This window comes from Rhopalosiphum padi, chromosome 4 (genome assembly GCF_020882245.1).
Source record: "Rhopalosiphum padi isolate XX-2018 chromosome 4, ASM2088224v1, whole genome shotgun sequence".
NCBI classification, from domain to species: Eukaryota; Metazoa; Arthropoda; class Insecta; order Hemiptera; family Aphididae; genus Rhopalosiphum; species Rhopalosiphum padi.
This window is the reverse complement of record NC_083600.1, coordinates 17,548,144-17,571,435: the sequence shown is the minus strand read 5'-3', so window position 1 is coordinate 17,571,435 and position 23,292 is coordinate 17,548,144. Positions and strand designations below refer to the sequence as shown.

General features: G+C 29.0%; 2 protein-coding genes across 5 annotated transcripts in view; both read left to right on the top strand.

Annotated features, from left to right (window-relative positions):
* Positions 1–302: 302 nt before the first annotated feature.
* On the top strand, positions 303–7,449 carry LOC132928996 (casein kinase II subunit alpha). Of its 4 annotated transcripts, none has more exons than XM_060994002.1 (9): positions 303–964; positions 1,774–1,951; positions 2,596–2,707; positions 2,783–2,995; positions 3,182–3,376; positions 3,454–3,656; positions 3,751–3,899; positions 5,802–5,870; positions 7,232–7,449. In XM_060994002.1, the coding sequence occupies exons 2-9, from the start codon at positions 1,857–1,859 to the stop codon at positions 7,279–7,281; spliced, it is 1,086 nt and encodes a 361-aa protein (XP_060849985.1). In that variant the 5' UTR covers positions 303–964; positions 1,774–1,856; the 3' UTR covers positions 7,282–7,449. The 4 variants fall into 4 exon arrangements, with proteins under 4 accessions (XP_060849985.1, XP_060849984.1, XP_060849983.1 ...); XM_060994001.1 differs by lacking the exon at positions 303–964 and adding an exon at positions 1,124–1,469 and having other exon boundaries at positions 7,235–7,449; XM_060994000.1 differs by lacking the exon at positions 303–964 and adding an exon at positions 1,130–1,469.
* A 3,974-nt stretch (positions 7,450–11,423) lies between these two features.
* The window catches only part of LOC132929794 (photoreceptor-specific nuclear receptor-like), a 62,537-nt gene continuing 50,668 nt past the window's right edge, over positions 11,424–23,292 (top strand). Inside the window, exons 1-2 of the mRNA XM_060995361.1 lie at positions 11,424–11,576; positions 13,311–13,593. The gene's annotated coding sequence lies outside the window, so the exon portion shown is untranslated. The remainder of the gene's footprint in view (positions 11,577–13,310; positions 13,594–23,292) is intronic.

Sequence of the window (23,292 nt, the reverse complement as noted above, 5' to 3'; positions counted from 1 at the left end):
GTATTATTTTTGAATGAAGTTTAATCTGTACTTATCTATAGGTATTAGGTACTAATCTTTTTATATTCACTCAAATTGTCCTCGAATTTTCATTAAATAAAAAATAATAATACGGTAGGTATCGTAGTATGTGTATTATTCGTATTTCGGTCTCTGGCGCGGGGTTATGCGTTTACAACCTCTTTGGTGGCGTACCGTCATCGTGTCGTCGTCGGTCCCGCGAACGGGTCAGCCTGGCCATTTTGGATTCTCCGTCAACGCAACTACTTCGCCCGGTGCGCGCGCGCGCTATACTCACACAAATAAACACACGTACACGGCCGAACACATTCACGCACACGCACGCACAAATACGCGATTCACGGCGTCGAGTATCGGAGTTTATACATACGGGCGTGTGGATGTGTGCGTGTGTGTGTACGGTTTCTTTTTCTCGGCACACGCGCGCGGGCTTAATATAATAATATACATTATACATATAACATATATCGACATATCGTATCGTTCCGCCGGCCGTCGAGTCGCGTTTGAACAAAAATAATATTAAAAAAAAAAATTCGTAAAAATTTCCGTTCGTGTGACCGTTTGTCGACGGCAGCGCGTCGTCACGCACACCGCCCCAGGGGTTGCCGCTGCCGATCTTGTACGACGACCCGCTCTGGAGACGGGAAATCCGACGGAACAGAAAATCTCGCGACTACAACGATAACGATAATAATATTGTTATTACGAATATTGTTCGCCGTACGATTCTCACGTCTCGTACGACCGCGACACGCGCGTGCGCTCTCATTCGCGCTCCGTCCATCGCATCGCACATTCGTACCGCTACCGCCGCCGCCGCCGCCCCGGTTCGCCACTATCGTCCGGACAGCGATTACTTTTGGCCACCGTCGCCGTATGCGGAACATGCTAGCGGCGTTTAGCTGAGCACACGGCCCGTCGTCGGAAAATGTTATAGCAGGTACGTTTGGGGGGTATTTGTTTGTTTTGGGGTTTTGGTGGAAAACAATTTTTCCTTGCCACACGAAAACGTGTGTACCTACCATCCACGTCCTGCCGCCGTCAGCGTCTCGTGTAGGAGGCAACTGGCGTCGGCGGCGACATTGGCATTCGGTATCGACGTCGGCGGTCCGTCGGTAGGTACGTCATTGCACGTTTCCCTTGACGGCCAAACTGTAAACGAGGCGGCTTTCGATCCGCCGCCTTCTACCGTATTGAGGCCCCCGCACGTTTGATAATAAAAATAATGTTATACAATTATTAATGAACGTCGTCGTCGCCCTTATGCTGCTGATACTTATCATATCGTCGGCTTTTTGACCCGTCGCCGTCGAGCCACTCCGAGTACACGTATTCGCACACTTTATGGATTTACATGCTTTTCGTTCACCGTACTTTGTTGGTGCACCGTTTTTATTTTAGTCGGATTTCCCGCGGTCTCTCGTCGTGCGATTTGCTTTTCCTAGGTAAATTTTATACCATCTAAATTCTAACTATTATTATTAAATAAAAAAAATTCTACAATATATTATAAAAAAAATAACACATTTATTATCACCAATAACCTAGAAAATCATATTCATCTCTATGTGCACCGTAAATTTATATAATGTAAGTACCTACTAGAGAGTACTGAAGAACCGACCCATCATTGTTGTCGTACTAGGCACTCGTCATAAGAATGCTATATAATATTTAAAGGTATGCTCTAATATTTGCTGTGTATTGCTTTTTGTTTTCTCGATTGCCCTTCTTTGCCGATACCATCAGACACCGGCTGCGTGTTAAGTGCGACCGGAACAAGGTTTCGGACAGTTGCTAACAATCAAACTACTGTCAGGTTCATTAATCAAATGGCGCTGCCAAGTCGGGCGCGAGTTTATGCTGATGTAAATTCTCACAAACCCAGAGAATACTGGGACTACGAATCTTACACTGTTGAATGGGGGTAAGTCTTTTGATCATTTGTGTTTATCATGATATAATGTTAATTTTTGGAAAAGTTTTTACCTTCAACATTTCCCTAACAGTTAAATATTTAAATACTATTCAAATAAGTACTTAATAGAATTTTTTATTCCTAATAATTACAATAAATTTGTAATATGAATATAACTTGAGTTTCACCTACATTACTTAGGTTTATTATAATTATAAACTTCTGAGTGAAATTAATATTATTTACCAATTTTTTTATACTTAATTTGTTAGTACCTAAAAATATTTAAGTTGTATACTTCGATACTTTTCATTAGTTATATACTTATATGCTAATAGAAATTAATCATAGTAATTTAGAAACCTACCTATAATAAAATACTTATATTCATAAACAAAAACATCAATATTTTATTGATAAAATTATATTTGTTTGTGGCTGGTTTTTAATAAGAGCACAGAACAGTTCTTTATTGTATTATTTTTACTTAATTAATTTTATGAATACCTCATTGTAATAGGTCATAATAAAATATAACTATTATTTTCTTAAATGTTGCTATTTCGATCTATAATTTTAAACATACTAGAAAGTCTTATAAAGTTATTAATGCCTATGAATTTTTAAGATTGTGTTAATTTTTATTATTTTAGGCAACAAGATGACTATCAGTTGGTTCGTAAACTTGGTAGAGGTAAATATAGTGAAGTATTTGAAGCAATTGATGTAACAAATAGTGAAAAATGTGTTGTGAAAATATTAAAGGTAATTAATAATTCTAGCAACAAACAATGTTTTATTTAAATTTTCATTACTATAAAATGTATTATTTTTTTACAGCCTGTTAAAAAAAAGAAAATCAAAAGAGAAATAAAAATTCTTGAAAATTTGAGGGGTGGTACCAATATTATATCGCTGCAAGCAGTGGTTAAAGACCCTGTATCACGTACACCTGCTCTTATATTTGAGCATGTTAACAATATGGACTTTAAACAACTCTACCAGACGCTGAATGACTATGATATTAGATTTTATCTCTATGAGTTGCTCAAGGTATAAACATTTTTTTATAACATATAATATAATATTTTTAATATTTTATTTATTTTATTTTAATCCTGATAATTTTGAGTTGATAACATTGACATCAAAATACATTCTAACATGATTTAGTAACAAAAACTTCTTATCTTTAGAATAAATGTTATTAAATAAAATAATGAAATATCTTTATTGTAGGCATTGGACTATTGCCATAGTATGGGCATCATGCATCGTGATGTAAAGCCTCACAATGTTATGATCGACCATGAAAACAGAAAATTGCGGTTAATTGATTGGGGTTTAGCTGAGTTTTATCATCCTGGTCAAGAATACAATGTTCGAGTTGCCTCCAGATATTTCAAGGGTCCAGAATTACTCGCTGATTATCAGGTTTATATTTAAATATAATATTATTTTTAATTTCGATGGTTATATTCTTATATCAAAATTCGAAATTATTATTTTAGATGTATGATTACTCATTAGACATGTGGTCACTTGGCTGCATGTTGGCTAGCATGATATTCAGAAAAGAGCCATTCTTCCACGGACATGACAATTACGATCAACTTGTGCGTATTGCTAAGGTTCTAGGAACAGAAGAACTATTTGAATATTTAGACAAGTATCATGTTGAATTGGATCCAAGATTTTCTGATATTTTAGGAAGGTATATACATAAGGATTAATTGCTATTATTAAATTGAGTTATCTAATAGTTTAATTATTAAGTGGATTAAACTGGGTATTTTTACTTATTTTAGGCATTCAAGAAAACGGTGGGAGCGTTTTGTGCATAGTGAAAATCAACACCTTGTAACACCAGAAGCTTTAGATTTCTTAGATAAACTTTTGCGTTATGATCATTTTGAACGGTTGACTGCTAGAGAAGCAATGGATCATCCATATTTTTGTAAGTACTTATATAATATAAATTTTTTAAATGAGAATGATGATTACTATGAAATTTTGAATTTCTTAATTATCTGGAGATATGCAATTCTAAAGAAATTTATTGAGTTAAGTGTCTTCATTTAAATTGGAATAGTGATTTTGTATAAAGTTTTCAATCTGACTCATTTAAAGTATGATTTTAAGTATTATAGATTATTAATTTAAAAGTATATTTAAGGGTTTATTAACTACCAAGGAAATTGGTATGTTAAAAAGTTTTTCTTTGATTAAAGTCCTCAGTGTTCATATTTAGTGTAGCTAGATAGAAAAAAATACGAAAAATTTAATTTTTATACCGAATTGAAAATTTTTTTTTTTAACAAAAAGCTGAAAAATTTATTTTGTTCTAAAATGGATTTGCCCAGTTGTTCCACCGAGGGCTTCAATTGCTACTCTGCTGTTTGTCTAATAAGGTTCCTTCCAACATTCCATTCAAAATATTGATATTGACATAAACAATTAAAAAATCAAACTAAGTTTATCAAATTATCTAATTCTCATCTGTAAAGCTTTTTTATCGCTCTAGCATAATTGTACACATGTTATATGTCTTAATCTCATAGACTATGTAAGAAATTGGTCATTTTTTGAAAAGAGTAATTTTATGTCTATTTAGAACATTTTGTTTTATTTTATCCAGATCATCTTTTCCGAAGTTAAGAAATATATGAGGTTGACAATGGTTAGGTTTTTTTAAAACTATTATAAAACTAATTTTACTCTACTTGATATTGCTCTGTGATAAAAGTGCTTGACTTAATAAAAATAGACATTATATTCTATAATTTGTAGTTTGAATTACTTGTAAAAAGTATGAAGTTTGTTGGTCAAAAAAAAAAATGGTATAATTTCACAAAAACATTGTAAAATTTATAGAATACATTTTTGCAGTTCTGGTTTTCTCCTAATCGCCATCAACTATATGTAGTGGGTGGTGTATATGTTATCTTAAATATTTGTGTTGCAGTGTAGGCAAGGCTGCTTCCAAATATATTATTTTATTGACATAATAACCATTACAGTATTAAAGAACATCAGAAGTAGCACTTGAACTTATAGAATATTTTTGCAAATCATAGATCATGTTATCTTACAAAGTGATAATGACTAGGAATTTATGATTACTATTGCATGATAAATGGAAATTTATTAATGATGAGGATTTCACAGGCCTTTCCTAGTTGTAAAATTATACATTAAAGATATTATTACTCACAATCTCTATGACATACATAAAAATTAAGTCAATGGTTAGAGAAAGTGACACGGCCCTAGCGCCTGCGCTTCTCCTCAGCCGTACACACTGCCACTCTGGCCCAGATAGGAGAATATCGAGGTTAAGCTGATAAGACCGCGGTGGCTCATTGTTACGAGACTGTCACCCCAGTTTCGTGGGTCGCGGGTTCAAATCCCGTACCGTGCGTAATTTTTTCAACTTAATTCTCGATATCTCTCCTATGACCGGCCACATCACGTGTGGTCGCGTCAAAAGGGTAATGTACGTTAAATATATCATGTGAGAGTTCAAGTGAACATTAATACCAGACTAATGAGTGTTACAAAAATCCTAAAAATGTTTGTAAATATGTAAAAACTCAGTTTTCTTTTGAAAAAGGTGGATTTTGAATTTCAAAAAATGTACATGATATATTTTACTTAAAATGTATACTTAACTTAGACTTAGAGCATAAACTTAAATTTTTCTTTTCTTGAAAAATTAAGAAATACACTATAGAAGATTTGAGTTAAATGATTTATAGACCTATAATTTTATACTAATTTGATGTGGAATCCATTATATTATATATTGATTTCAGTGAGTAATAAATAATTATATTTTATATTTATGTTATTGTTTTAGATCCAGTTGTAAAAGAGCAGTCTCGAATTAATTTGGGCACATCGTCTGTATCTCCAACACCAATTACAGGTACTTAATAATTATGATTTAAATTTTAAAATAAATGTAGTACTCATTCTAATTGTTATTATTTAACTTTTAACCATTGATAACATGTAAAATACTTTTAACTGTCATGTTAGATATAAAGTTATTCAATATTTGTTTATATTGAAAGTTATAATTCAACCTGTACCAATCACTACTATTATTTATGATCATGTATTTATTAAATAAATTATCTATTTTGTAAATTATATAAAATAACAGTATAATTCAGTCGTAACAAGACTTTTTAAGTTAATTTAAATAATAATTAAGCATTTAAATTCATTAAATGTTATATTAAAAAAATATTAATAAATTTGGTTTTTACTTGAATTTTGGTTATTTTCCTCAATATGCAATATCATCTTATACCCTTAACATGAGTTAAAATTTAAACAATTCTTAAAATCTCATCAAAATGTATATTTTATATATTTATTATAAATGTATCAATTTTAGATCATTATATATATATATATATATATATATATCAAATTACTATTCACACTGTTAAAATAAGTTATTTACAATGTATATTTTAAATTGTAAGTTACTTTAGATTTGATTATAATTTTGAAAAATGTGATATTTTTATAAATTGTATTTAATTATTAAATTAAGGTGTTCTGTACTTCAAGTATGTTGTATTACTCTTAATACCTTTGTTATTATAGACAAATAAATATTACATTTTTATTTCATATAATATACAGTTTTTTAGATAATAGTTGAAGTAAAATTTATATGATCTAAGTGTTTGATATAAAATTTTAATTTGAAGTATTTGAACTCTAACCAAATTTATGTTCTGTTTTGAAAACTCAAAACATAAAGGTTATGTATACCTGTTTATAATTTCAAAACTGTTTTCTCTTATGTGTTATTAAGCAAATGTATAAACTTACAATTCTTAAATGCTTCTTTAACTAATGTTTTGTTTATTTAAATTACTAAATAAAAATATTTTCTTAAAGAAATTGTTGATGGATGTTATGATAAATTAAAATGAGTTTGAGGTATAAAACAATGTTTACCAGGTAGATAATAACTAGGGGTGTTTTAAATATGTAATTAGTATATTCAAATATTTTTATTTAAAATGTCCTTCTTTAGAAAATAAACTAAAAGTGTTTACTATTAGTTTTTTAAAAATATAATTAATTATCAATATTCTTCCAATTTTTGATAATTATCAGTGAACTTGAGACAAATTTATCACTGTTTTAAAAAAAATTATAAAAATATGATAACTATTAAAACCTTTTTTTTTTGAAAAATTTACTAGTTTTGTTATTATTTATGAGTGTTTTACTATTTTAGTTATAAAATCACTTTTTTTTTAGCAGGTGGGAACGGAATAACTTCTCCAAATGCTGTTGGCGTTCTACAGTGAGTTCCTCGATGTGACAATGCTGCTTTTTTTGCTTTGGACAAAGTTAATGAAAAAAAAAAACTTTAAAAAAATCAACACCTTTTTCTCAGGAATATCACACTCAAAAACAATTTTGTTTTTTATTTTTTACTTGTATTATTTCTATTAAAAAAAAAGGTTATTATTTAATGTTTAGGTCTTTTGTGTATAAAACAGTAATATTTTTCGTGCTGCAACTGTGCAAAAAATATATTTGTTGTACATATTCCTACCCACCACACTCAATAATGAAAAACTTAACTGACGGAAATTCTATTATTATTTTTAAATTCCGCGGTGATAACAATTTAAAAATACTAGCAAATCAGCTCCTGCTCTTCTATGTAATTTATTTATATAACACATTGTGTTTGTTGCCTTGTTACATTAAAAAAAATGATATAATATATATTATACAAATATATATATTTTACAAAATGAATAATGTAAATAGATAGCTATGATTATAACAATAAATTACGTTAAAAATAAAAAATAAAGAAATCCCTTTTTTCATTTGGTCAATAGTGTTTATTTAATTTTAATTTTAGATTTAAAATGTTTAAATTATTTCTCATGTATTTTATAAGTAGTTTTTGTATTTAAAAAGTATATATATTATATAATAATAATACCAAATGTTCACGGGTAATCGACAGGAATTTCTTTAACATTTAAATAACTTGATTAACATTTTTCATAATTCACTGAGAATATGTTTTTGTTACAACCGATACTTATTGTGGTTTAATATATTAAATGCCACTCTTAAGTTTTTGTTTTTTCATAATAAAATAAACAAAATATATGTTGTATAGATTAATATATGTTTATATCCGTGTTTTAATCCTTGAGATAATGTTTTAGTTGCTTACTCTGTACATTATTTACTCTGTGATTTCGAATTCAAACACGTCCAATCAGTATGTTGGATATCCCTGTGATCAAAATATTTATTTTCATATATGTATTTAATAATTATTTTTGCTTTTACTAAAAATACTATAAATGTGTTCATTTTAAGATGGGTAGTGTGATGTTTGATGATAATTAAAAAAATCTGATTAGTACTTATATGAGTATTGAGTAATATTTAAAAATTACATTATTTTGTTCTTGAATTATTATGATAGTAAGATACTAATAATTAAGTTGAAATTGTATGGACTAGTGACAAAAACATTTTATCTGTCAACTTTTTAATATTACATTTTATGCATTTTTGATTGGAGCATAATTTTCAAGTATTTTTTTAATATTTGCAATTAAATTAATTGTAATATTGAAGAGAAAAAGTTAAATCAATTTTATTTATTACAATAACAGTTATCAAAAAATTTAATTTCTTTATTAACTGGTGTATTAGTTTTAAATTTTTAATAATAAATAGTTATTAACAAAAATGTTAGTTTCAGTGTGAAGACCTCACAATTGGCAATTAGTTAATCTAATATATATGTATAGCCTTAAACATTTTCAGAATAGGGCCTTTATATTTAATTAAATCATTTTTATATTCTATGATTTGATTTATTCAACAAGTTTGAGCCTTTGCGCTTTTTAAATAATCATTTTTATGAGCAATTCACTCTTCAATAATGTGGAAGTAATTAATCTATGTCATGTTTACAAACTATTACTAATGTGGAAAATAATAAAATAAGCGCAACATTTATAGGAGAGCAGGAGGGTCCACATTGGTAAGATACAATTTTGATATAATGATGTCTACGAGTTTGTTAGCCGAATAAGTATAAGTAATGTTGCATACTTATTTGAATGTGAAATATGTAGGTACAAATGTATGGTGCTTCAAACTATAAAATTTAAAAGTTATCCATTTTACCAAATAGCAAGCAATTGGAGGACTTGACTACTTATTATCCATCTGCATTTAGCCCAAGTATTACAAGCTGGCTGTTATTAAAGGAAAATATTGCATAATAATGGATTGACTGTTATAGTAAGTATTTACTTTCATAATCTTAGATTGACAAATGACGTCTCATGGTTATTAAATTTTATATTTAACTGATACCAAATAGTATAATAAATATTTACTAGAGCAAAGACTTAAATGCCCTATAAAAACATCAAATATATGCATTAAAAAATTAAAGTATTTGCTAAAAACTATATAGAAAGTTTTGTTATTACTCATATAATTAAGAAGCAAATAGAAAGTATGCACGTTAAACTGTAAAAAGCAGTGATCTATAACAAATTAACAAAAATGTTCTAGATGAATTACATGATCAAGTATAGTAGGTACTATCATAGTTTTTCAAGAAATTTAAGGTTCTTTTTTAGTGAAAATTGTAAAATGTAAAACGTGATTCCTAATCAAGATATTATACTATATTAGGTATGTGTTATATGTAAACATTTAAGCTTCATGTATGAATTTTGTATTGTAAATTTATAATAAAATTAAAATGATTGAGCTATACGTTATAATATTTTATAATGACAACGATAAAAAGTTATAACGCCGTTAAGTAAATAATTTTGAAGTTTTTATGTAGGTATATCTTATATAATAAAAGTTACAATAAAATTGTAAAATTTATATATAGGAGTATGGGGCGAAACCTTCCGCGGGCCTGTTCTATGTTTATAATTTTAGTCCCCCCCCTTCTAACAAGGCAAATTTACGCCTATGAGTATACTATCCGTAAAATGTATTAAACAAAAAAATACGTACTTATAATTAATAATGATTTGATAAACTGTGATACACTTTATTGTAATCTAAACATTCTAAACACCCACTGACCTTAAGAGCCCGTACTAACTGTTAGTATATTCTTGAATCTTGAGTAAAACTGTTTCGTTTTAACTTTTTGCGCGGGATAACTTACACCCGATTCATATCTATTATCTACCCCTCCTACCCTGCATCAACAATTTGGTTTGAGTACCTAATATCTATATGGTATCGCTCGCGCCGCATTTAAAAATTTTAAGTAGGGGTATGGTCAAATTGTACTTATTTTTGTCGAATTGCACTTGGATTTTAAAAAGGTAATGGTTGAACTGCACTCAGGTAAAAAACAGGTAGTCCTTTTTTCAATCCAAGTGCAATTCGACCATTTCTTTGTAGGTAATAAGTGCAATTCAACTATCCTGTAAAATAGATATACCAAAATGTATAAAGAATTTAAAGATAGTGAATTATTTATTCTGTATTCTATGCCGTAATGTCTTTACAATAGTGTAAAATAATATTATTATTATTATTATTTTTTGGTTGATTGTTGTAAGACGTCGTTCCACACTCCACCACTGGTGGACGACAAGTCACAACGGATTGCTATCGCTGTTGCATAGGACGCCCAGTGTATTTTCGCATGAAATTAACAAGTGTAACGACGTTATTATTTTACATGTTATTTTGTTTATCTCGTGCTATTAAACTATGTGTAAAATATTATAACATAATGGCTTGGCACATTAAAGCATTTGTTTGTCTTGAGCCATATCTGAGAACGAAGGCAGTTTTTTTGAAGACTTGAGAGTTGAAATTAATGACAACAAATCAAGTATAGACCCATGAGCAGTCTTGACTATTTTATATATAATATATAATATATACATATAAAATCTTGAAAAAAATAAACCAAAAATATATCTTAACACACAAATCTAAATCTAAATAGGTAACTGAATACCTATAATAACAAAGTTTGTACATCATTCAGCTTAAATGTAAATTGATTATTTGTATAGATTCAGTGGCGTACACACGGGGGGGGGTGTTCAACCACCCCCCCTTAACTTTTTAAATATACGAATACCTATACGAAAATGGTTAAAATTGTAAATAATTTATTTTCGTAACATATTTGTAGAAAAATAAAAATCAAAAATAACCGTCACTGCCGAAATTATAATTAGAATAATCCAAGAATATTATTCCACGAAGTATAAATACGATTTTATATTATTTTCTTGAAATTGTGTTTATGATTATTGATTAATGATTACATAGACGGGTTACGGGAAGTTAATTTTAGATCACTAACAAATTACATTAATAACTGATAATATAATTATTATTTTGTCTTGCTTATACCTACGGGCTACGGGTACTTATTATACGACATTACGTTTTGCTGTTTCGCCGTTATAATGTGTTTTACTCTATAGTCTATACTCTATGCCATTGTGTTGTTATTTGTTAATAAAATTAAAAATGTCCAATAAACGGCAGTTGACGTTGGGCAATTTCATGTCATCAACATCAACTTCTAAAAAGACTACAAACGCCCAAAGCAGTGAGTATTACTTAAATATTTAGTATATAGATTTTTCAAACAAAAGTTTTATGTTGTTATGTGGTACACATTTAACTCCTGAAGAGGTCATTGATGAGTTGGCAAAAATACCAAGAAAACTAGATCTTGTACTGTAAAAATTAAATAATGGTTTGATAAATATATATGTGTGTGTAATTTTTAATATAACCCCCCCCCATTGAAATTATGTGTGTACGCCACTGTATAGATTAATACTTGATATTTTAAAATGTGTATAGGTAGTAGACGGGTTGGCATCGAAATTGGATTAAAAACGTATACAATCCAATATGTGTACATAAAAAATATTTTAATTTCATGTTAGTGTTGAGTCAACACTGTTGACCAGCCACCTGCAGCCTAATAAAAATAAGTTACAAGTTTCATTTTTATGATTTATGAAATTGTTTAATTGTATATTCAATAAAACCACAATCACAATAGAAAAGTACTTACCTACCTAATAAATTTAAATATTTAATTTTAATACCTACTGAACAAGAACGAACCTACGAACTGTTATAACTTATTATAACTACGTTACTGTATGTTTGATGAATTCATTAACACAATATTATAGAACAGAATACAGACAATGGTACAAGATGTAAATAAGCTGGTACTGATGTAATTTATATAATAAGTTTAAGTTTAAAGAAAAATTATCGATTGTATTCAGGACACTGGAGTACTGGACACCACACTTGAACTTATTATTACTCGTCAAAATGTTATCGTGAAAACAATGTTCATCTAAATATAAAGCCACTTATTCTTCAAATACTATCTCCTATACAGCTTAATATGCTTATTGATTATTAAAGTAGTCGATGGGTCATGGCATTAGGCTTGATTTGTCGTAGCTGTCGCATAAACCATAAACCTAAAGCAGCACATGTTTGGCCAATTCGATTTTTTTTGGGTCAACAACAATTCACTAAAAATGCTTACAATATTATTACAAGCCATATAATATATGTATACAAATTGAAAATCGATTACGAATTACGATAATGTATAACAAAGTAAGTGTATTATTTTCATATTTTTTTTTCTTTAAAAATAATTTTAGTATCTTTGTCACATACTTTGGATAGTTGAATTATGTTTTCACTCTCACAAAATGGATCAATAGCCATTTTCACACCTTTATAATATACTGGTTTGCCATAAATGTACTCAACACCATATTTAAACTTTATAAAAACTTAATATTTTCCCTCCAATATTTGAATATGTATTTAGGTAATTTCTAGATAAGTGTAATAAAATAAAATGTATAAAATTTTTATTTTTTAATTATTTTTTATTAGTAAAAAGCCAAATAGAATTTTGAGACGGGATTGAGTTTAATATAGGTAATAAAATAACATTGTACCGGTAAGTATCACGACAGTTAGCATGGCGCCAAGGCGGTTTTTAATAACATTATTAATTGTCGCGTATTGTCCAGTAATATGCGTAAAAATCGGATTAAAGGTAGACTGCTCTAATTCTATAGAATTTTCCTTTTTGTAAGACTGTATAGTGTATATACACTGATTTTTAGTACTGTTTCAATCCACTAACACATGCCATTGTGACGTACTGACGTTGTCATTAGGTACCTACTTAACAATGGCATGAGTACAATAAGAGTAAACGGAACAAGTTCTGATTCTAACCCCTGAGGACCTAGGTATATATCAATTTTTCTGATTTTTTTCTTTCCAGCTCGTTCAAGGCTAACTATATAATTCGCCGTCCTGGAGATCCTGTCCCAAGTGTCATCTTTGCGAGTCGACCGAAGCCTGCCTGTGGTATCGTCAGAGTTGAATATATAAGAGCGTGATCTGTGACATCTTCGTTGTATCGTGCTTACAATGCGATATTAACGTTCTTCTTGAGTCAGTCCACAGTGCAATTCTCGAAGATCTGTACCTATTTGACTTTCAGAACCGGTGAACAACTCAACGGCGCTTTGAACTTTGACATTTGGATTATGAACTACATCATGGTAAGTTTTATAAACTACATTAAAAAAAATTTAAATTTCAAAAGTTTTCAACATCAATATCAATATATTACATTCTCATCTCACTCATAAAAAAGTTATTTACCAATCTCTATAGGGAACGGATTTAAATTCTCTAAAAAACAAAAAAAAATGCTTTTAAAAAATATGATTTAATGCACTCATAAGCCATAACAGAATTTTTTTTTTAAATGAACTAAAAAAATGTTCTTAAAATTATTTTAAACATTGACAAAATTTGTTTTATTGTATACATTTTTATTCTTAGGTATTAATTTTTCGTATCATTTTCATCTTCATCCAGTTCTCCTATCTTCTATTTACTCCTCTGAAAATTATTTCCATAAAATAAATAAACAATTTAGTTAGATACATTCGTTAAATAATATACTTTTACCTTGCATTTCATAATACTATGATAGCACTGTATAATCAGGTGCTGCTTAATTTTTATTGATTTTTATCAATTCCTGAAAATGATTTAAAAACACAAAAAAATATGCTCTAAAAAGCAGTATTAAAAATGCAAGAAAACGCAAAACATTTTATAATTCCTTGATGTATGAAATGAACTTTGTGCTTGGAAAGCAATGTTTTCGAACATTCAGAAAAAAATGTAATTTGTATTTAAATCCGTTCCCTAATGATCTCATGTATTATGTATGGCCATACTATAATCACTTATTAATTTCTTAACAGGACTGGATGTAATAGAAATGCACCTAAAAGCAATGATTTTCATCTTGATATTATTTAAGTAAAAAAAAAAATAAAAAATTAAGTTACTAAAAAAATATTTATAACATGCATTTTGTCATCAATATTATTATCTCTGTATTCAAAATGATAAAATAATAATAATATGTTAATAATATCGTTAATAATATGTGCTTTATAGGTATACATTCATACATCAAATGTCATATTTATTATGTTAGGTACTACTCAATTTATAATTAATATTATTACTATCGTTGATCCCAAAAAAATATTTTAATTTATAATAGACAAACAATTTTAACGTCTTAAATTTGGCGCTATAATAGCAATTACACATAGCCACATAAGTATAGTACCACTACCAGATAATAGTAATGGCTAATAGTCCGATCCTGCCTTTGAAGACAATTATGTGGGGATCTATCATTATTAGTGCCATTTAACAAATATGAACCTAAACATTAAATTTCTGTTGTATTTTATTTAATATTTATATAAGTATAAATAGTATATTATTAGTAAGTTGATACTATTAGACTATTAGTCTATATCGTATACTGATGTATATTGTATAATTAGGTATTCAAAAATATCGTTAAAAAAATTACTCGTGGAAAAAGGTTGAATAGGGGCAATAATAGTGTAAAACTATGTTTGTGAGTATAATATTGATTTTTATATGATAACAATTAACAATTAACAATTATATATATTGTATTTAACTTAAAGGCCATATTATGTCAAAAAGATAGCTTATTAAATTTGGTTTTGTTATTTGTCACGCATAAACTTGGTTAAGTTGGTTAACTAAACGGAATAATGAATATCAAAATTACTATTATAAATTGTAATACGCTTAGTATATTTACATTTTTGACCATACGAAAAATTATCTTTTGAACTAATAATTGTTCAAACATGCACTGTTTGAACATGTGTTACAGACTTACAGTAACTGGCAACTGTCATTACAGGCACATCAAAACCTTGGTCATCCGTTTTACGTTTAATGACTACTTGACATGGATTTTTTTTATACCAATATATAAACAGTATTTTATAATTATTTAAATATCCGAATAATTTAAACTGCTATAATATCGTAATAGTACTTTACCTATAGTCTATACCATATGAGCCATTATAGTTTAGATGATTTTTAAGCTATTTTCGTCCGTCCGTAAATAAAAGTTTGATTTAAATCGTACATTATAATCGTTTGACATTTTTGTTTCATATAGAATGCATCTATTAAGCGGGAATTTTTGAGAACTTTATTTATTTTGAAATACCTAAACCATTTTACTAAAATGTCATAGTCAAAAAACGAGTATGTAGGTACTTATAAGTTTTATATTTATAAAATATTTAAAAATGTGTATGACAGAAACTGCAGACAACTCCGTTTATAAATTTAAGGTATTCATCAGGAGAACTAAGTTACATACTTACTACACCGTTATTATACATTTATACGGTGGATGTATAAGCGATAACACTTGAAAGTGTATCATTTATTCGGTTATTCCATACACCATACATACATTTCCAACCTACACACCCATAGGCGCAACTATATTATATAGGTGGTGAGGGGGACTGAGAGTACTTAGCACACTCAAATATTTTATTAGTGCCTCGAAATATCGCGATTAATTATATACTACACAGTTATACTTACATAGATATTTGCTTCATTATTAATTATTATACATTATAGCTATTATTGCCGATTACATCATACTATCGCAGGCTCACAGCTTATATTGTAACCCGTTGAATAGCATTGGTGTAAACTCCTATACTAATATACTACTCGTACTTTATACCCCGTTGTATGTACTCATAAAATACAATTTATTTTATTATAACCACGGTTTGCAGCTTATACTGTATGTGCATACACGCGTTTTCAAATTGAAAATAAAATAATTTGGGAAAATAATGTGTGTACAAACTCCGACACGACGATCTAATAATAATAATAATAATAATAATAGTAATAATATAATAGAGACCTGTGTGGCTGTGTGTAGTACACGCGTTATTGTATCGACTAACCCCTCGTTTTTATCTCCCGAAATAAACAATTATTATTGTTTGTTACGTGCACACATCGTCGGCGACTCGCCGCGGCGTGGTGGTGCCCGCCACGTGACCGTGGACTGTGCTTTTGACAGCCGTTCGTGCACACACATGCATGTATCCCGCAACGTTGTTACAACATTTTACATAAAGTTATATAATATAATATTATCATCCGGTCCGAATCTGGTATACACGGTGCACTTAATATACCTATCCATAATATATTATAACGCACAACGCAAGCCCGCTGCAGTGTGATATATATTATCGACGTCTGTTATTTACTGTCCATTCGTCTGTAACGCTATAATATGCTACTATGGTTTAACATTATAGGTATTATATAAGTCGTTTATTCAGAATGTTCAATGTTCGACGTGTCCTGTACCCCTGCCCTCAACACCTGAAATATAATATGGCCGTTGTCATTTTCGCCAAAATGCGTTTGTATAATTTTCTCTCAACTAAACATATACAATTTGCACCATCTCAGGTGTAGTAAAAAATATGAATTATAATTTGTACCAAAAATCGACTCTCTACTACTCATGACTCGTACACGTTTCGATAGCGTAGAGTATAAGATATTATGAGAACGAGAAGCTAATATAATATAGAATATTCCATTTTGGAATTTATAGATTCTGAGTGATTATATTTCACTAATCTGTATTCGCATCGTTCTACGATACGTCGATATTGGTTTTAAAACTATCTATTTTATTATTTTTATTTTTGTTAATACGACAATAGAATAATTATTATTAATAAATATTTTATAAAAAAAATGGATTGACCCGTGTTGAATTAATAACACGTTTATTGGGTCATGTAGTCGTGTGATGTACAATTCAAAACAAAAATGTCGAGCATTTAAAAAAATATTTATGCAAATGCATGAAACCCGAACACTAATTATAAAAACTGGGCGGAACTCGTTTAAGGCAGAAAATAACTTGAAAAAAATATATATATGTATAAATTATTTGGAAAAAAACTATCGCCGGCGGAGTAACATACGTAACGGTGGTGAGACACTCTGTACACGATATTATTAAAATCATTATAATATTACACAGCATTATGCAGTAGTGCAGTATACAGTTGTAGACGTTGCAGTATAGTCTGTGCTTGTCAAAAACTAATCGACAGTGACGCCCGCCCATACTCACCGCGGGTGTTTACACGACACACGCTCACGCCGCACATCCCACGACAGTAATTACTGACAAATGACAATGATGGTCACCGCTGTTGCTGTTGCTGTAGGTACCCATGTCCTTTCCCACCGTTATACCGGCCGGAGATTTTCTGTAGCTTTTGTAATACATTCAAATCGCCGTAATATAATACAAATTGTACATCATTTTCATTATCTACCGTCGGTGGTTGATCATAGTATTGTTATACCCGCGTATACATGTAGCGAGAAACGCAAAAAGCCATGAAATCTTACAAGCACAACGTGCTGTGGTACAAATAATTTATAGCGAAGGAAAATCGAATGTATAGCTATAGATAAAATTAACGAAAGCCCTACATTCAGGTTGTCGATCGCTGTTTAACTTCTATAAATAATACATGACTATTATATAGGATATATAGGAAATGAAGAACATAATAAGAAATAGAGTAATATTAAACTTTCTGGGAATAACGCATAAAAGAAATGTTATATAGGTATTAGTTTGAAATAAAATTTTAAATAAAGTGTTAAAATCATATTTTAATTTTATGTATGTATTTCTCGATTATTAATTGTTAAGATTTTAAACTATACAGTAGTAGAAGTTATTGTAAAATGGCAAATGCTTTTTACTAAATCTATATGGTACAAATGCACGTGAATCTACATTTTTACGAGCTATATAATTACATCCATTATTCAGCTATTCGTCAAGAGATTGTGTCCAATGATCCATCAGATTGTGATAGGTATTATATTATTTGTATACTATATATGTATATATGTATTTAGCATTTTAAGGTATCAATAACTAATTAAACTTCTGTTAAGGCGCCAATGTTAGTAATATTGAATTGTTTCGTTTTCATTATGACGAAAACCTGCAATAATAATATTTTAATATTATTTTAAACGAGTAACACATTTTACGTTCACAATAATAACCATTTCACTTACGGTTATTTGTGAATTGACTTTTAAGGTAATTTAAATGTAATATTATTATTTAGGGCATTTTTCAGGCTTTTATTGGTATTTAATTTTGAACCAAGTTATAATGAAGTAGTGCAATTTTAAAATTAACAAAAAACTTAGATTTAAAATTCTTATACCTAACTTCTTTTTTAATTAAAATATCAATAAAAGCCTTTGAGATACCTAGATAATAATTAATAATCATACTTTTGAATATTCTAATAAATTAATTCACTATAATTTAAATAATAGCATATTAAAATAAATTCTTATAAACATAACATTTGCTATGTTGTAGTGTTGTACGTTTGTAAAACAGAAGCAACACACGCGAGTGTAGTGTCTTCTTAATAAATATTATTAAATATAGTTTATTATTTAAATATTTTTATCAAAAAATAAAAATGTAATTAATATCATTGAAAAATAGGTTAGGTACTTGTGATTTTTAGTGATATTTGATCGATATAATGTATACTATATAAATAGAACGCTAGAAAATACACAAATATACAAATACATAAATATTTTTAATGATCCCAAGATTATCTTCTATTTTCATCTTTGAGTACACAATATTAATAGGCATTATTTTACTCTTTAGCATATTATAGGTGATTAATCGAATCTAGTAATAATAAAATATTAAGAGTTCAAAGTTCAAACACTAAACATACTTAGTATCGTTTTAACACAAGTTGCGTATATTGTGGTATATGTATAAAATTATATAGGTAACTACAATATTTTTCACAAATTGACTTTCCTATTATATGTTTCATTATGTTATAAAAATGTAAAATTTTGGAATTGAGTGATCAAAACTGGGTGATATTATAATATTATATATATATATAAACTAATAGACTATATAATATTTTAGTATACACACCGCCAAACAACGTTGAGACAAGAGGTGCTGCCGAAAACATCAAAATTCCGGGTGTACAGAGTAATAAGTAATTCTATTTGCAAGGGCCTGGGACAAATCGAATCAGACCTTTAAGTAATTTCGGGATTGAACCGGAATAACTCTTTCCGACCCGTTCGTGTGTGCGTATCTATATATACTGTATACTTCGCGCTTCCTTCTTGTTTACAACGCGCGCGCACACAGGCACACACACTAGCCAGTGACGCAGTATGGGTGTGCGAGTATTACACATATATATATATAGACGCACAATCCAATTTCGTGCACTATATCCTTCCCTTTTGCCGCCCCTGTCGCCGCCACCACAGGATTCGAACACTAAATCGGTGTTATACATATACATAATATTTTATGTACTGCAATAGTTCCCCGCGGTCTCGGTATATAATATAGTATAGTGGTTGATGGAGCGGGTGTTAACGAGCGCGACTGGCCGCCCGTTGCCGCACAGCGAGGTCGACGAGCGCGCGACGTGTCTCGAATCACAACGATGTTATAATATATAGATAGGTATTGTATACATATATATATAGATGAATGTGTGTATATATATATATGTAATATACAAAGGCACGTGTACAGACGGTTTGGGACTTCAAATGTTCTTAAAAAATATTGTTTTTTTATACAGTCATGTCAAATATATATGAAAGGTTTTTACATCTTAACCAACCATCCTCAAACCCCGGAAATATATTTTTATACAACAAAGCATACCCACATTTTTTACTTTAATAATGAATTTATTCGAATTCTGAGTCTTGGAATTTTTAAACATACCTACTCAAAGTTCATGTTTTTATATTCTTGAATTTGTTTGTACAGCTTATGCATGAGAATAGCGTTCTGTGGAGATACAAACTTCTGTTTTTAAAATGAGAATCCCCGTTTTTTACGGTTTGCAAACGATGTTTAAAGTATCGATGTAACCGCGGTTTTGTAACAATCACACCAAGCATATAATATAATATAATATTATTATGTGAACATGAATAATTATTATATAACAGTCATTTATAAAGTAATTTGGCTTGTTAAGTTTGGAGATTAATTTATAATTTTTTTACATTTTCGTTTTATTCGAATAGTTTTATTTTAAATTTGTTTTGCTAGTGCTAATTTTAAAAATCGACAAACATCAAAACGAAAACCATTCGAACGACTGTACGTATGTATTTTATATTGTGCGACTTGTTATTGAGTCTTTAATATATATTACTGCTATTAAATGTTTGTAGTCCCGTCACCTCAAACTGTTTGTTATTAATATTTGTCTGTAAATTCAACGCTAGAAGAAAAATATATAATATTGTACTAGGAAAAAATATATATAAGCAAAAACAAGACTATCGTCCCACTGTGTATACAGAATGTGTATCATATAAATATATGTATTATACGTGTATACTATATATATTATGTATACATTATACAGTATACACACACAACCGTTGAACGTGACTATTATCCCTTCGAAGGGACTTTAACACGTTATTATGTAATTGGTTTTGCGTTGAGTACTAAAAGAGGAGGGGAGGTGTTTGGGTTTTAACCAGGAAAACCGCTTAAGTTAAATTAAAAGTTCTCACCCCTCCTCTTCTTCCTCCACCGAACAGATTATACAGAAGTGATTAAATTTGAATAATCTCCACGTGACAATAAATTCAAAGTTAATGATATTGCAATCGAGTATTGCGCAACGCGCGTAAATACTGCACTGCAGGACAGATATTATATATCAAGCAAACGAAAAATAAACGGTAAAAAATTGGATGCCATTTTTCGCACGCCTGCCGTTTGTGTTATCGTTATAATATATAAGATTCTGATGTTTTATAAAATATCAACTTTCTAAAGCACATATAGGTAGACACATAGTATATATTATGGTTGCGCGGTGTCACGTCATGTGAACGCATACAATAACATTTTGAAACGCATAAATTTGACGCAACTATGTATACATTTCGACGCATAAAATTAAAATTGTATTTTGATACAAAATAAAAAAAATATTATTTATTCACATATATTATATATTATTATATCATTATTTGTGTTTATAAAAGTTTAAACTGTGAGTAACACCTTTCAATACTTGATCTTTTGAAAAGTTTTGTTTATATTACCAACTGTATAGTGTATCTATATAATATATATTATTTAGTTATCTTTTTGAAGAATATTTGTGTATCTTAAATATTTTTATTAACCTTATCATATATCCGGCCAGTAACTGTTCTTTTAAGATATTAAATAAATTGTGATCTACTGTTCTATTTTTAACGCATCTGCATCAGTACATTCCTTGCAAATGGGCCAAATGACTGGAAATTATGTATAATTTACCAGTGCCAAAAATGAATTATGCCACCCCTATACTTTGTTGTTAGTCCTGGATATAGATTATCTTGAAGACGACTAAAACAATTCCAGACTTTCATTGAAAATAATGGAATTTGACATCTATTTGACTACATACATACCTCTTACACCCAAAATTCCGATCCACGCCTCGTCAAAATATTTTATAATAGGTGATAAAGTATTCACGAGTCTCTTAATCGTCTCACTAAAGTTAAAATAGCATCTTGTGTGTGTAGTGTGTTTATATGTTTGAATACCTATTCAATTGAAATAGCGTTCATCGTTGCTTTTTCAAAATCATTTTGATCTTGTGATTAAGCCATTAAGCCACTAAGGATATAAATTATAAATTTAAGAGACTTAATTATATGTACCTATAACTTAATATATATGATATCACTGTATGTTATATGATTTTCAATAAAAGTAGCAATATTGTGAAATGCGTATAATGATGTTTTTGATAAACCTTTAATAACGATATGTAACGGAAATAAAGATAAAGGTGTTGTAATCAAAATGTTCACGTTGCTATACTTTTATTGTATTGATAACAATATCAAAAAATTACACGTATTAAAATTATGTATACTGGTATAATACTAGTACTACCTACTATACTTACATAGGAATTATAGCTGTATATTATTACATACTATTTATGTTATACAACAACACACGTTAAGTTTTATACAATACTTTTATCACTGTATATGCAATGTGTTTTATTAAAAAAATCTTAAAATTAACCGTTAAAATATTTCGGTTATTTTCTTTAAAATTAATGGAAATATGCACTATTAATTCTTAAAGCTTTTAATCTAAATGTTACTTTTGTCTTAAGTGTCGCAGTAAAAGACAAATCTTTTGGCATCAAAAGCTAAATGTACCTATATTGTGAAGAGAATAAATATATATACATAATAACTTCTGCATTAAGACTTTTCAACATTTATAAAATTATAACTATACAAATAAACAGATACGTTCAGTATAAATTGCAAGCATTAAATATCATCAGTAAAAATGAATCATTGGATCAAAGTTTTTTTTTACTTATATTGCCGTAAATACAAATAAAATGTTATTTAAAAAAAATTAAATATTTCAATGAAATACTTTATTGCACATACCTTTTAGAAAATTTTAAAACTATCAAATCATAGATTTAAGAAAATAAAAAATATATAGGTACTTATTACTTATGTTATTAGTTTATTACACTATATAGAGTGATCCTTTTATTACTGTATACATTCATTATTTTGTCAAGTACTGACTTTGTTTCATTTTTACATTCAAATCATCATTTTTGTTAATTTTTTAGCGAGATAAAGTTTTTCAATGCTTAGTGGTTTTTGGTGTCAATAATACTTACCAGTAGTCACATGGGTAATAAATAATAAGAGGT